We start from the raw sequence: 14148 nt of genomic DNA on the forward strand, positions 1-14148 counted from the left end.
TATGTAGCATGGATCTCATTTGAGCTGTGTTTTAAAACAAATGGTAATTATTTAGCATTTACATCATACTTGGAAAGTATTTCAGAATAGTACTTTTTAATAATAAGTAGTCAAATACATAACTGGGATCAATGGACAAGAGAAAAATAAAATTTTAATTTTCCATTGAAAGGTGTAGGCTCAGGAAGAGAGAAAAATACTTATGTGTATTTGTATACTTAGGTGTATTTGGGACAAACACAAGTTGTGGGCGACAGGATTGAAAGTCAGATTAACTGGATCAACATTCAGGCTGCATACTGAGCCAGTCTCTAAGATTTCACCTAAATCTGGGAGCTGCTCCCACTCCCTGGACTTTTGTGCAAAGACTGGAGGAAGCTGTGAACAGCCTGGGCTAGGAGAACATTCCCGCTGTGGGAGGAGAGGCTTGCATGAGCTCATGGGGCTTTCCACCGCAGACCCAGCCTTGGCAGCCACAAAGTGTCCAGTAGTGAAACTTGGCCCTTAAGTTCTCAAGGGCCTGTTGGAACATATTTGACTCTAAGCAGAGGTCACTATTCCAAGGGTGACTCATGTCTTGGGGTCAAGTGGAGATGATGGGTGTGGGATCCATGAGCGGATCCAGCTCTTCCCAACGTAGGGGGCACCAGAGTGCATAGCTTGGGAGGGTTGGTCATCCGAAGAGGCGCTGCGTGGATGCATCCCGGCCAAGAAGGATGAGAGGGTGATCCACTGGCTTCCATACCCTGGGAAAGGTGTCAGACCGTGAGGTCACATCGAAAGGTATGGGTGTGGGTACCTCCCTCCCTCCCTTGACGGTGGGGGCCTCATCTCTGGGCCATATCACCTCTCTGCCTTGCACACTTCCTGGCTCACACTCAGCCCTGTCCACGTTCTCTTCCACCATCTGATCTGCCCCCAACGACCACTTCTGGGGACTAGGGAGTTTTAGGGGTGTAGTCAGGCCAGATGCACCGAGGTCGCTGCGGTGGGAATAGGGCGCTGGGAGGGAGGAGGACCTGGGGCGCAGCCGTGGTGGGTGCGCCCTGCCAAGAAGGGCGGGGGCGACGGGGCGCGCACGCGGAGGAGGAGGAGGTGGAGGGAGAAGGGAGGGCGTGTGAGCGAGAGAGACAAGAAAAGGGAGCGCGCCTGCCGCCGCCCTCCTCTGGAGAGAGAGGCTGGAGTGAGGCTGTGCGAAGCGCTGCATTTCAATGAGGACCGGCCGAGGCACTTCCCTGCACTAGTGGCCGCAACCGAGACGCCGCGCTCCAGCAGCTGCTGCCGCCCAGCCCGGCCCCGCCGCCGCCCCCCAGCCCTGCAGCCCCTCAGCCCCAGCCGCGCCTAGCCCGGCGAGGACAGTACCAGGAGGCGGCCCCCAGCACGGCCACAAAGACCCCCGGCGGCCTCTCTCCGCGAACCGGTGCGTGGTTTGCCTTCCCTGGGGACGGGAGCTGAGGCGAGGGCGGCCGGGGGACTCCGCAACGCCCGCTCCGCCCGCAGCCGCGGGGCGCCGAGGGCAGGGCGGGCGCTCAGCTCGGCCCCGCCGCCCCGCCCGCAGTTCCTCGAAAGGCGGCCGCCCTGCCCTGGCCAGCCTGGCCCGACCCGGGGGGGTTGCGTGCGGGCGGCCCCGGGGCTGCTGGCACCTGCCTCTTTTGTTTGGTGCGGTGGGTCTTTAAACCTGGAGTCGGGCGAGCGGGCCCTCCCAGGTTTTTTGCGTTAGTGGAGATGGAGAGCCAGGGCGGAGGAGCTGGGAGAGGTGCTTGTCATTGTCGGAACTGGCTGCGGAGCGGGAACCAAGGAAGGAGTGGCCGGGCCCGGCCTCTTATTGTGTGTGTGCTTTTCCGTGTGCCCGGGCCAGAGATGTGTGCTTGTGGATGGGGTCGATTCGTGCGTGGTGGTGGCTGCAGCGTGGGTGTTGCAAGTACGTTTGCAGGGTCTCAAGTTCCTTCAGGGACAGCGAGGCTGCCTCATGTTCAAATTAGTACCTGCAGTGCTAAAAGCATGCAGAGAGGAAATGGCTTTTTTCCTCCTAGTGGGAGAGCACCCACAGCCCCGCAATGCCCCACAAAAGAGGCTGCTTTTGAGAACCAGGTTTGCGCGGAATTGCTGCTGGATTTGGCAAGGAGATGCTTGGTCGGTGAGAGAGCAGATGAAAGGTTTCATTCAGACCGGCTCCCTCTCTGCTGCACCTGTGAGTGTGTCCAGGCACGGTGCACACACGTTCAGAGACCACACTGCAGGGTGTTTCGTGAATACATTTTATGACTGTTCCTAAATATATTGCCTTTCAGTGGGAAAGGAAAGTAGGACAGCGTTTTAAGTATGAAATGTCACATGGATGCAGGTCAGAAGGGATTTTTAAGAGAGGTCATATAGAGGAAAATTATAAAAGATATGCACACACCCTGTGATGTCTACGTCCGTGGTGGTGCACAGGCCTGGAAGGTATGTGTGTGCCTTTTATTCCACGCCAGTCCACCTGAATCCTAATCCTATAGTTAAAATATGACTTGGGAGTTCCAGGTCCAGCATCTACTTAGATGTGGTAGCATATATGCCATTTTTTTTTTCTTGGTATGTATGTGTGTAAATTTCTGAAACAAGAACCATGTGCTCATCTAGAGAAGGATGAACACAGATTCCTCAAAATGGTGAGAAATCCCACTGAGAACACTCAGGGATGTTGGTTTCTTGAAATGGCAGGATTTATAGGAAAAGCTCTGATGAAAGCCAGTCGTCCTTCTTCCCTCCAGTGTCTGTGGTCGCTGTGGCTGAGGCGCTGTGGTTACCATCCTGGTGCCACTGCACATGTGCACTCAGGCCCTTGGCCACCTATGGTCTCTGAACATTGAGCTGTGTGTTCTCGCAGGCTTCCTGTGCAGAAAGTGTGATACCTGTGGAAGGCCAGCGGACCTTCAGAAGCTAATGCATGGTTCAAATGTATGACTAAGCCAAGGTGAGGGAAAGAACACCTATTTTGTTGCCACGGATAATTACCAGCACACTACGGTGTGGAGTGTGCTTCATTTAGAGGTAGCTGTAGCCTTGAAAATGATTTCAGTCTGAATACGGTTTCTTTTGTCGACACCGTTGCCCACTTTTGGACAGATTCAGGGAAGGGAAGTAAAAGGTGTAGCCCTGTCCTGGATGAACCTGTGATCCAGTTTGAGGAAATATGCAAATAAAATGAAACAAAGTAAACCATTTTTCTATTTTAAATTGTTCTTTTCTTCTCTTTTCATCTGGTGTGGGAATTCTTGGTCCTAAAAGCCCGTTCCCCCAGGGAATTCAAACTATTGCCAAATTATTTGGCCTTTGTCAATTGTCAGTCACTGAGAATTCGAAGTGCACTCTTTCTGGTAACAGAACTGTGCCATCCTTCCCTATGACCCTGCTTGTTTTCTTTTAGTTTATATCAATTTGGAAGGAAATCCCCAAACTCCTAGTGTTGGGAGAATGATCACTGCCTTTAAGAATAAAACACAAACTTCAAAAGCAAGTTTGGCCTTTATAATTTACAAAAGGTTGAAGAGCTTAGAGAGTTGGTGTGAGTACTGGGAGTGTCTTCCACTCCACCCCCAAGACACACCCCCTCTTAGAAGACAAGAGAGCTCACTTTAAAAACATATAAATTAAAAAGTAAGGGCAGTTACCATTATCATGGGCAAAAATTGGTTCTGTTTCACAACTAATGCCTACCGGATTGGATGTCAAGTGATCATTGTTTTACAGTTATCTAACTTCAAAATCAGTGAAACCAGTTCAGAGCTGCCTATATATGGTATAACTTTTTTTGAAAAATGCATATTCTGAGTACTATGAGTTAATAAGATGCATGAAATAGTTTTCATATTTGTAGGGAAAAAAGTACACTGAACTCATTAACACTCCAGGTTTAAATCACACTTAATTTCTCCCTCCCCAGACGTTCAGTGGGGTCAGCAATGGATCCATAAGCAGCTAGATAGAATCACGAACATCAGAGGCCTGCTGACCACTGCTTCCTCTGTGTGCAGATGAGGTCCGGTTCAGTTATGTGGCCTGTCCAAGGTCACTGAGCTAGTTAGGAGTGAGCACTTACAAAATCTTGCTTCTCATGCTGAAGAGCAGCCAGTTTCAAATGAGCAAGGGTTGGAAAACACCAACTTTGGAGTTACAGTAAATCTGGGTTCAAATCTCAACCCCTCAGTTATAATTTCGGGACCCTGGATTAATTCCATAGTTACCTGAGTACTGATAGTATTACCTACCTTGTTGGATTAATATGAGGTTTAGAAGAAAAATTTTAGCACATTATACAATCGATTGATGAGTGATAGTGTCACGTCCATCCTAGACCTTCAATAAGTATTGCTTTCTTCCACTTCATTTCTGGAGTACCAAATCTCTAGCCATGCTTTCGGGTGTGAAATTTTGCCACTCTGAATGGATCAGAGGTCAGTTTACTGAGGGTCAAAGAAAGATTGGGGAGACAGTGGTACTTTGGTGAGTTTTGGATGACCTTCAGAAAGGTGATATCCATCTATATGGTGGGACTTGGGAAGTGCTTGTAAGGTTCTTGCTCCAAATTTTCCATTTTCTTGATATTCTATTTCAACATGCCTGAAATTTTGTCATTAAAATTTCTTTCCTTTGAATGCGTTGGTCTTTCCACTTTCTACATTGTCTTGCTAAAACACAGATTCCACTGCAAGACTCCACAAACCTTTATCAACCAACCCCTTAGCAAGGATGAACTGGTCCCCCCAGGCAGCTTGCTGTGGGGACCAGGGGTTGCAGACGTACCTTCAAAATGTCATGAGATGGAGATCAGGAAGAAAGCAGGGGCCTCTCTTGCCAGAAAGAAAATATTCTATTTCTGTTAGCTCTTTATGTGTCAGGGCCAGGAAGAGAAAAACGGATTTTATTAATAAAAAAATTAGTATTTATCAAATGTCAGACACTATGCTAAGAATTTCATGTGCATAAACTTATTTAATAGTTGATACTGACTATGAGGTGGGTACTGTTCTCATTCCCATTTTGTGGTTGAGGAAATCAAGGCTTAAAGTTTCTGAGCAAGTAGATTTTTTAAGCTTACACAGCTAGCATGGGGTCAAGTGTAAATCGACATCTTTAAGCCTCAATTTCGTCAATCACAAAGATAGAGAGCCTTAATGAAAGGAAGAACTAAGAGATGTACTTCCAAGCAACATTTTTTTCCTTTCTTGTTATTCCTCTTCCTTCTCCTCCTCCTCTTCCTTTTTCTTCTTTTTTTAAACTCAACTTTTCTGAAGTACTAAATGTAAGTAAATGAAGGATAGTGAATTTGCTTTTAAAAATATTGAATGTGTGAATATGTTGGAAAATCTTCTCTAAGTTGGTCCAACCTACAGATTGATTTAATTTGCTCTCCATCTGGCCATGGGGTGCACAAACACTATGTAAAACTTTGACAATCTGACTGTTATGCTGCCTGCCCTCTCTTTCTGTCCCAGCCCACCATAGCTACTTATCTTTCACTGTATAATGATAGGAGATCTTATTTTCTTCCTGCTACCAGGATTAGCACTCTGCCCTGCAAGGAGCAGTGGGCTTTGGAGTCGGGGAAACCTGGAACAGAGTTGCTGGTACAAGCATTTCTCAAATGTATTCCTTGGAGCAATTTAGGAGAAATTTTTCTGTGCCTCAGTTTCTTCATTTGTAAGGAAGGAAAATACTTTGGAAAGTTGTTGTGTCTACCGGGAATAATATCTGTTTGAAGCCTGATGCACCACAGGCAACTTAGGAGCTGCTTCTAACAAATTTGTGGTGGATTAATAAGCTACTGGGGTCGGCCCCTTCTGTTGAGAGCGTGCAGAGGAGCCTGTGTTTATTTTGTAAGAATTCACATCCCTTTCTCTTTCTGTCCCACTTGATAACTCATATTAAATGTGTCATCAGTTACAGCAATATTTCCACCCAGCTGTTCTGAAGCAGACGCTTTAAAATCATGATCTCAAAATAACATCATCCCAAAACTTTGGGAGGCCAAAGGAGTTGGCGGGCGGGGGAGGATCACTTGTGGCCAGGGATTCAAGAGCATTCAGGACAATATAACAAGACCCTCATCACTACTACTAAAAACAAACAAACAAAGGAAATTAACCAGGTGTGGTGCAGGTGTGGTGCAGGCACCTGTAACCTGTAGTAGTCCCGGCTGCTCTGGGAAACTGATGCAGGAGGATCACTTTAGCCCAGGAGTGCAAGGCTTCAGTGAGTACTTCAGTGAGTACCACCTCACTGCAGCCTGGGTGACAGAGCGGGACCGTGTCCCTAATTTTTAAAAAAGTATGTGTGTGTATATATATTATATATATATGTTGTAACATATAATATATATATATATAGCCTACATCAATATGTGTGTCTGCTTTTGTTTCTGGGGCTCGTAGGTACTACTTGAAGTCCATCATGTCCTTCGGCAGAGACATGGAGCTGGAGCACTTCGACGAGCGGGATAAGGCGCAGAGATACAGCCGAGGGTCGCGGGTGAACGGCCTGCCGAGCCCGACTCACAGCGCCCACTGCAGCTTCTACCGCACCCGCACGCTGCAGACGCTCAGCTCGGAGAAGAAGGCCAAGAAAGTTCGTTTCTATCGAAACGGAGATCGATACTTCAAAGGGATTGTGTATGCCATCTCCCCAGACCGGTTCCGATCTTTCGAGGCCCTGCTGGCTGATTTGACCCGAACTCTGTCGGATAACGTGAATTTGCCCCAGGGAGTGAGAACAATCTACACCATTGATGGGCTCAAGAAGATTTCCAGCCTGGACCAACTGGTGGAAGGTGAGCGTTGTGCGATAACCCCCACGTGGCCCTGCAGGTTCCAGGCTCAGATTTCCAGTGTTGTAGCCAATTCACATTTGCCCTCTGACAGTTGGCATTCAGCCTTATGGCTGCGATCCTTATAGTTTCTCACATATGAATGTGCTATTGTGTAGTGTAAAAAGGAAAAAAAAAATTAATGGTATTGTAAGGTAGCTTATAATAATTGGCCAAGGGAAAAAGTGCCTAATTCTACAGCATTCTGTATTTTCTTTCTCATACCCATGCTGCGTTAATTTTAAAAGTCCATTTATCTCTTCAATCTCATAGTTTATATTCGTTTCTAAATGCAAATTAAACTTTTGCTATCACGATATCCGAAAGTACTTGAACTGAAAATGACAAATGGATCATGAAATTCTAGAGTTGAAAAGAACCTTAGATAGCTATCAAACCCATTAATTTTATCTTTGGAGTCTGAGGACCAGAAAATTCAAATGACATGTGAGTGCTTACGTGGTAAGATAGTGATGACCCTGGACCAAAACTTAGGTTTTCTGACAACTCGTTCCACTGCGATGCTTCCTTTTGAGTTTAAAGGATTATTGTCTTTCTCTGATATTTGAGGATAGGCAGGGACTAATCTGTTCAGTTTAATTTTTAAAGTCCAATCTAGGTTAATCGTAATTATCTGTTTTAGACATTTAATGTGGAAATAGGACTGTTTGCGTCCATAGATGCAGCCTGGTATCTTATGCAAGCAGAGAAAGTCACCGACTCTGGGCTATACTTGCCCCAGGACTGACCCAATTTCAACAGGGCATAAAGCCTGTCATTGTCTTAGAGATCATCGCCAATTAAAATGAGTTGGAGAAAAATGACTGGGATTAAATGTATACCAAGGTGCAAAAAAGGCTAGCAGATCCTCTTTGAAGAGTTGGTTTTTCTGAGATTGAGATCTCAAGACCCTGATGATGAATAAGTAGATGGTACAAAAGAACCTGGGAAAGGGAGGTCAGATGGAGTGTTGGAAGAGCTTGATTTCGCCTTGAGTTCACTTTTACTCCAGAACTATTTGCTCAGGCCGTGTAACTCAACTGGGTCCAGGAGGGATGCCATATAATCCCTCCGTCTCTTGTGCAGGTAACAGGAAGTACCCGTTTTGCAGCCCCATTGGAGATGGGGGCTGCTTTCCCCTGACCGCACACTGACAGAGCCCTCTTGTCCTGCTTTGTAACCAGTGTTTGTATGGGATTCAAGTCTGGGGGCTTCTCTCTTTTTGCTTCCTTTCATGCCTTGGCAAGAATGCCAGCCTAATCACAGTGTGACTGGCCTCGAGAGCGTGCAGAGGAGCCTGTGTTTATTTTGTGGGAATTCACATCCCTTTTCGGTGACTTGACATGCTGCCAACATGCCTGTGGACTTGGCCTTTTTCCTTCTATTCAGAGGGTGGAACTTCCAGTAAATTAAAGGAGAAGAATGAACATGAAATTTTACTGTTTTGGCTTTAATTTCTGTGCCCTGTCCTTTGCATGACCTTGGGAAATCCAAGGTTAAATGAAACATTTGGTGATATAGTCCAGGGGATCTGGATAAAAGTCATATGCAAAGTCAGGTGCATGACAGTCAACAAGCCATCCCTCTGAGGGCCGGTAGTACTGTAGGGAAAAATATGGCAAGATCTCAAAGCACATCCTAAGACAGCCGTGGTTTGACACCTCACTGTGTTCCAGAGTCACTTGTGTAGCATCTATGGGGATTGGGGTACTTCAATCAGTTTCCCACCCGAAATGATCTTTACTTAGAAGTGGCCAGAGATACTCCAGTGACTTCCATCCACCAAGGAGAGGGTCTGGAAGGTGGTAGATGACAGTACTCCCTTCACATCTAGGGACCATCAAAATTGTGGCATGCTTGTCACCATCTTCTTTGTCTTTTACTACAAAATAATGCTTGCTCTAAGAGACTGATGTCTTGACTGAAGGTAATAATGATAGCTCTCAGTCATTGAGCATGTGCAAGGCACTGGCCAAATCCTTGCATATATGAATACATTTAATTCTCACAATGATCCTAGGAGGTAGGAACTGTTATCCTTATACTAAGGTGAGAAAAGCAAGGTACAGTGTGGTTAAATGATCTGCTCAAACTCACAAAGAAAGAAATGATAGAGTTAGGTTTTGAACCCAGGAAGGCTAGTGCCAAAGCTTGAGCTCAGAACTACCTGTAAGATGTTGCATGCTATGAATTCAGCTCCTATAAAAAGCACTGTTGTGTTTGCTTTAATACAGTGGATTTTTTTGGTGATATAATGGAATGGTAGATATTTCAGTGTAAAGTTAACTACAAACCCTAGGTTGTTCCCGTGGCTGTCAGTGACATTGAGGTGTTATTGTATTAGCTTCTTCTTGAAAATAAATGCTTTTAATCTTGACATAATTCCAGGAAAGAAAGATGCTGCTCCTGGAAACACTTTAATATTTCCATTTGCCCCAAAATACTTTTTCCCCTCAATCAATATGAAGTAACTGCCAACTGAATATTCTGATGTTTAAAAATGACTTTTTTGAAAAAAACATTATCTGATTGAATGAATGGTAACTTTGGTATAGTGTGTGAGTTCACCATGTTGGCTGCATTTATTTTTTGAATTTTCATTTAAACAGATTTTTTTCTAATTCATAACACTGACAATTAGCATGCAGCTGCAGTTAGTGTTTAAATAGCTGGAAATTCATTTAGATTCGCCTCTTTGTCAATTACATTTTTTGCTTAGTCTGTTAAAATGCAAACCGTTGCTTCATTTTCATCATTAGGCTCATATCTCTCACTTTACATACTAATTTTATGTAAACGTCAATGCATGTTATTAGCTTTTCATTTCCCCTTCCAATATGATGATGTTTGAGTTTTAAATTAAATTCTTTTAGTGGGTGCAGTGACAAGTGTATTGGACTTATAATTATTTACTTGCTCTTTCTCACTTGCTCTCCGACTAAAATTTCTTAATTACAATGATATTTGTGAGTTTCTTTATAACAGTCTCGTGGTCACTGTCACTGTTTTGTTTTTATCTATGGATCATTATGGCTAAGGGTGGTTTAAGCATATTGGTAGATGTATGTATCTAGCTGTATGTATTTAGCTGAGCCAAAATTATATAATCAGTGTGAATGTGTGTGTCTCTGATTGTTTGTGTGTCACCTATGTACGTATGCATATACACACATATTCACATGCATACACCTAAGAGCATTCCAAAGGTGATACTCTTGTTTGCTTTCAAAATGGCCTTAATATGTTATTTTAAAAAATCATGATGCTTAATAAGGAAAGTTGAATTGAAGGCCTATTTCTGCAAGTGATTCATCTTGAGACTTGGCCTCATTTCCCCCAATTTTGCACCATCTGTATTCTACTGTAGGTATGTAAATGTTGTGAAGATAAAAGAAGGTGTGACATTTAAAGCCTTTGAACTCTTAGGAGAAAGATGTAATGTAAACCTGGAGCATTGATGGATTGACTGATTTGTTCTTCTTTTAACATCTTATGAAAGTGTACATGTGAGAGGGCCAGAACATTGTATTTAAACATTAAAATAAGAACTCAGTAGATATGTAATCTCAATACAAATAAGTGAATTTGTTCATCAGATCTGCAGTATTAGAGATGAGTGCCTCTTCTTCTTTGGTTCTAATGCATGCCTTGGCTTTTCACTAACAGTGTATGGACATTGCCTGACTCTGGAGCTGTAGTTTCCATAAGGCCTTTTTCCAAGTTTCTATCATAATTCCCCTCTCAGGATTAAACCCATGCTTCACCCCGTAGTTAGGGAATCTCTTTCCTACCATAGCCTCTGGATTACCCATCTTTTCCTATTCCCTAATAGAGCATCCTCTGCTGTGTTTCCCTATTTCACTGGCTTTCTCTATGCCTCTCCTTGCTATATTGAATTTTTTAAAAGTAATTTTTGAATAGCTATAAAACCTGCTCTTCCTAAAATTCCTCAGAGGGGACCATTTTACTAGTTTCTTTTTCTTTTCTTTTTTCTTTCTTTCTTTTTTTAAAAACAAACAAACAAAAAAACAGAGTTTTGCCATGTTGCCCAGGCTGGTCTCAAACTCCTGGGCTCAAGCCATCCACCCACCTCAGCCTCCCAAAATGCTGGGATTTCAGGCGTGAGACACTGCGCCCAGCCTGCTAGTTTCTTGAGTATCGTCTCAGAGATACCAGTGCATGTGAAGGACACATATACAGCAATGCCCCCTTATTCTGGAAGGAAATACATTCTAAGATCCCCCCCCCACCCAGTGGTTGCCTGAAACTGCAAATAGTACTGAACCCTGTATAAACTATGCTTTTTTCCTATGAATACATACCTCTGATGAAGGTATGTATATGATGCAAGGTATATGATAAAGTTTAATTTATAAATTAGGCATGGCAAGAGATTAACAAAAATAACAAATAATAAACTGGAACAGTTATAACAATATATTGCAGTACAAGTTATGTGAATGTGGTGTCTCTCTCAAAACATCCTTTTGTACTGTGCTTGCCCTTCTTGTGATAAAGATGGAAGAAGCAGGATGGGGTGAGAGTTCATCACACTACTCATAACTGCGTGTAGTTTACAACTCATGAATTGTTTGTTTCTGGGTTTTTTCATGTAATATTTTTGGACCTCGGTTGGCTGCAGCTAACTGAAACCATGGATAAGGTGGGGCAGTACTGTAATTTGCCCAGAAGGTAACTTTCTATGTCCACAGTTCTGCAGCTTGCTTTGTGTACTTAACAACATATCCTGAAGGCCTTTCCATATCGGCACATCCAAAACTACTGTGTTCTTTTATTGACTTCATAGTACTCCTTTATACAAAGGTACCATCATTTATTTAACTAGTCTTTTATCAATGTGCTTTTAGGTTGTGTCCAATTCTTTGTTATTACAGACAGTTTTGTGATGAGTATTCTTGGATAGATGTTTTCCACTCATGTAGGAGAATATCTTTAGGATAAATTCCTAGAAGTAATATTGTTGGGTGGAAAGGTACAAATGTTAACGTTTTAAGCACTATTTGCAAAATTCCCCTTCATAAAAGTGGTTTCAGTTTACACACCCACCAGTTATGTATGAGAGTGACTGTTTCTCTACCCTCAACAAGATGTTTTGAAATCAGATGTTTTCCCATTAACTAACCCATTAACAAAAGAAAACTATATGTCTTCTCATAGTTTTAATTTTCATCTTTTCATATGTTTAAAAGGCATTTGTATTTCATTTTCTGTGCATTGTCTCTCCATCATTTATGATCATTTTCTTGTCAGGTTAGGGTCTTTTTTCATTAACTTTTAGAATGTTTTTTCTTTTAAATATATTAACTGTTTGTAACAGTGATTGAGAGGGCAGTCATGTGTCATTTAATAATGTGGATATGTTCTGAGAAATGTGTAGTTAGGCAGTTTTGCCATTGTGGGAACATCAGAGAGTGTACTTACACAAACCTGGATGGTGTAGCCTACTCCACACCTAGGCTATATGGTATAGCCTATTGTTCCTAGACTACAAACCTGTACAGCTTGCTACTGTATTGAATACTATAGACAATTATAACACAATGGTATTTGTGTATCTAAACATATCTAGACATAGAAAAGGTACAATAAAAATATGGTGTTATAATCTTATGGGACCATTGTCATGTATGTAGTCTGTCATTGAACACAATGTTGTGGCATATGACTCTGTTTTTTCCAGATTTCTCTTTAGTGACTTCATTTATTGTGTTTTTTGCCATGTAGATGTACAAAACAATTATATAACCAAATGTAGTATTATTATTTATGTATAGCCTGATTTTCATGCCTCTTGGGTCCTTTGTATAATGAGATCATAAAGCCATTTTTCCTCATTTTCTTGTGGTATTTTTATGTTATCACTTAAAAAATATTTTAATGGAAGTCATATTGTTATAATATGTGAGATGGGGATTCAGTTCAACATTTTTTTCCAGGCTATTTGCATCATTTCTTTAACATTATATTTTCAGATTAATTTGGACTTACAGAAGTATCACTGAGATAGGAAGTTCCTGTTTACCCTTCACCCATCTTCCCATAATGGAACAGCACACACAATCATGGTACAATGAACAAAACTAAGAAGTTAACTTTGGTACAATACAGTAGCTGAACTACAGGCTTCATCTGGTTTTCATTCGTTTCCCCACTGATGTCCCTTTTTTATTCCAGAATGACACACTGCATTTAGTTGTGGTGTCTGCTTCATCTCCTTGAAGCTATGACGTTTCTTCAGTCTTTTCTTATCTTTAATGACCTTGCCAGTTTTGAAGAATACCAGTCAGTTATCTAGTAGAATGTCCCACAGTTTGGGTTTGTCTGATGATTAGATTGATGTTATGCACAGAAGTCCTGTTTTGTCCTCAGTACATCATTTCAGGGGGTACATGATGTTGATATGTCTTGTTGGTTACCTGTGATCATTTGGTGAAGGCAGTGTCTGTCAGGTATATTCACTCTAAAGTTATAATTTTCCCCCTTGTAACTAATATTTTGGGAAGAAACTTTGGTGCTCTATAAATATCTTGTTTCTCCTTAAGCTTTTGCCCATGAATTTTGGCATTTATTGGTGGATCTTTCCTATAGCAGTTATTACTATTTTGTTCTAATGGTGATTTTCTTTTCCCTCTTTACTTGCCAAATTTCTAAACATTACTGTCCTCCATTTTCCTGTCTTTGGATCATCTACGGTGATCTCATCAACTGACATTATTTTAACCACTCTTTTAAGGCCTATTATTCCCAAATCAGATCTTTCTTCTGCCCTCCAACTACCTTGATATATGTAAGTGATTCTCTTCCTTAGTTCTTTCAAGCTCAACATGTATAATTGTGGACTCATTCTTTTCCATTTTCCAGAATTCATTCTTTCTCTCATATTCCAGCTCTTATTAAATAGTGTTACCACCTGCTAGGGTCCTAATGTTTGGAACCCCCTCAAAATTCACATATTTAGGTATTAAAGGGTAGGGCTTTTGGTAGGTGATTAGTTCACGAGGCTGGAGCTTTTATGAATGGGATTCATTGCTTAATGAAAGAGGCCTCCAAAAATTGCCTTGCCCCTTCAACCCTGTGAAGATACAATGAAAAGGCACCATCTGTGAGGAAGTGGGGCCCTCACCAAACACTAAATCTGCCTGTGTCTTGATCTTGGACTTCCCAGCCTCCAGAACAGTGAGAAATAAATGTGTGTTGTTTATCGTCTTTCGTTATAGCAGCCAAAGGACTAGGACACCACATAACTTAACGTCAACCTTCACTTCTCTCTCTCTTAATCCCTC

At 42.5% G+C, this 14148-nt stretch overlaps 1 protein-coding gene across 9 annotated transcripts in view; it reads left to right on the forward strand.

Moving 5' to 3' along the window:
* Window positions 1-613: 613 nt before the first annotated feature.
* DCLK1 (doublecortin like kinase 1) overlaps window positions 614-14148 on the forward strand; it is a 356733-nt gene continuing 343198 nt past the window's right edge. For 6 of the 9 annotated variants that reach the window (XM_031934954.1, XM_023208822.1, XM_023208821.1 and 3 more), the window contains exon 1: window positions 6433-6808. In XM_031934954.1, coding sequence (XP_031790814.1) covers window positions 6433-6808 — 376 coding nt within the window. Of the gene's footprint in view, window positions 784-1151; window positions 1421-6413; window positions 6809-14148 lie in introns of those variants that run through there. The other 3 variants (XM_023208817.2, XM_023208815.2, XM_023208816.2) reach the window with 2 other exon arrangements.

Source organism: Piliocolobus tephrosceles, chromosome X, assembly GCF_002776525.5.
Source record: "Piliocolobus tephrosceles isolate RC106 chromosome X, ASM277652v3, whole genome shotgun sequence".
Classification (NCBI taxonomy): Eukaryota; Metazoa; Chordata; class Mammalia; order Primates; family Cercopithecidae; genus Piliocolobus; species Piliocolobus tephrosceles.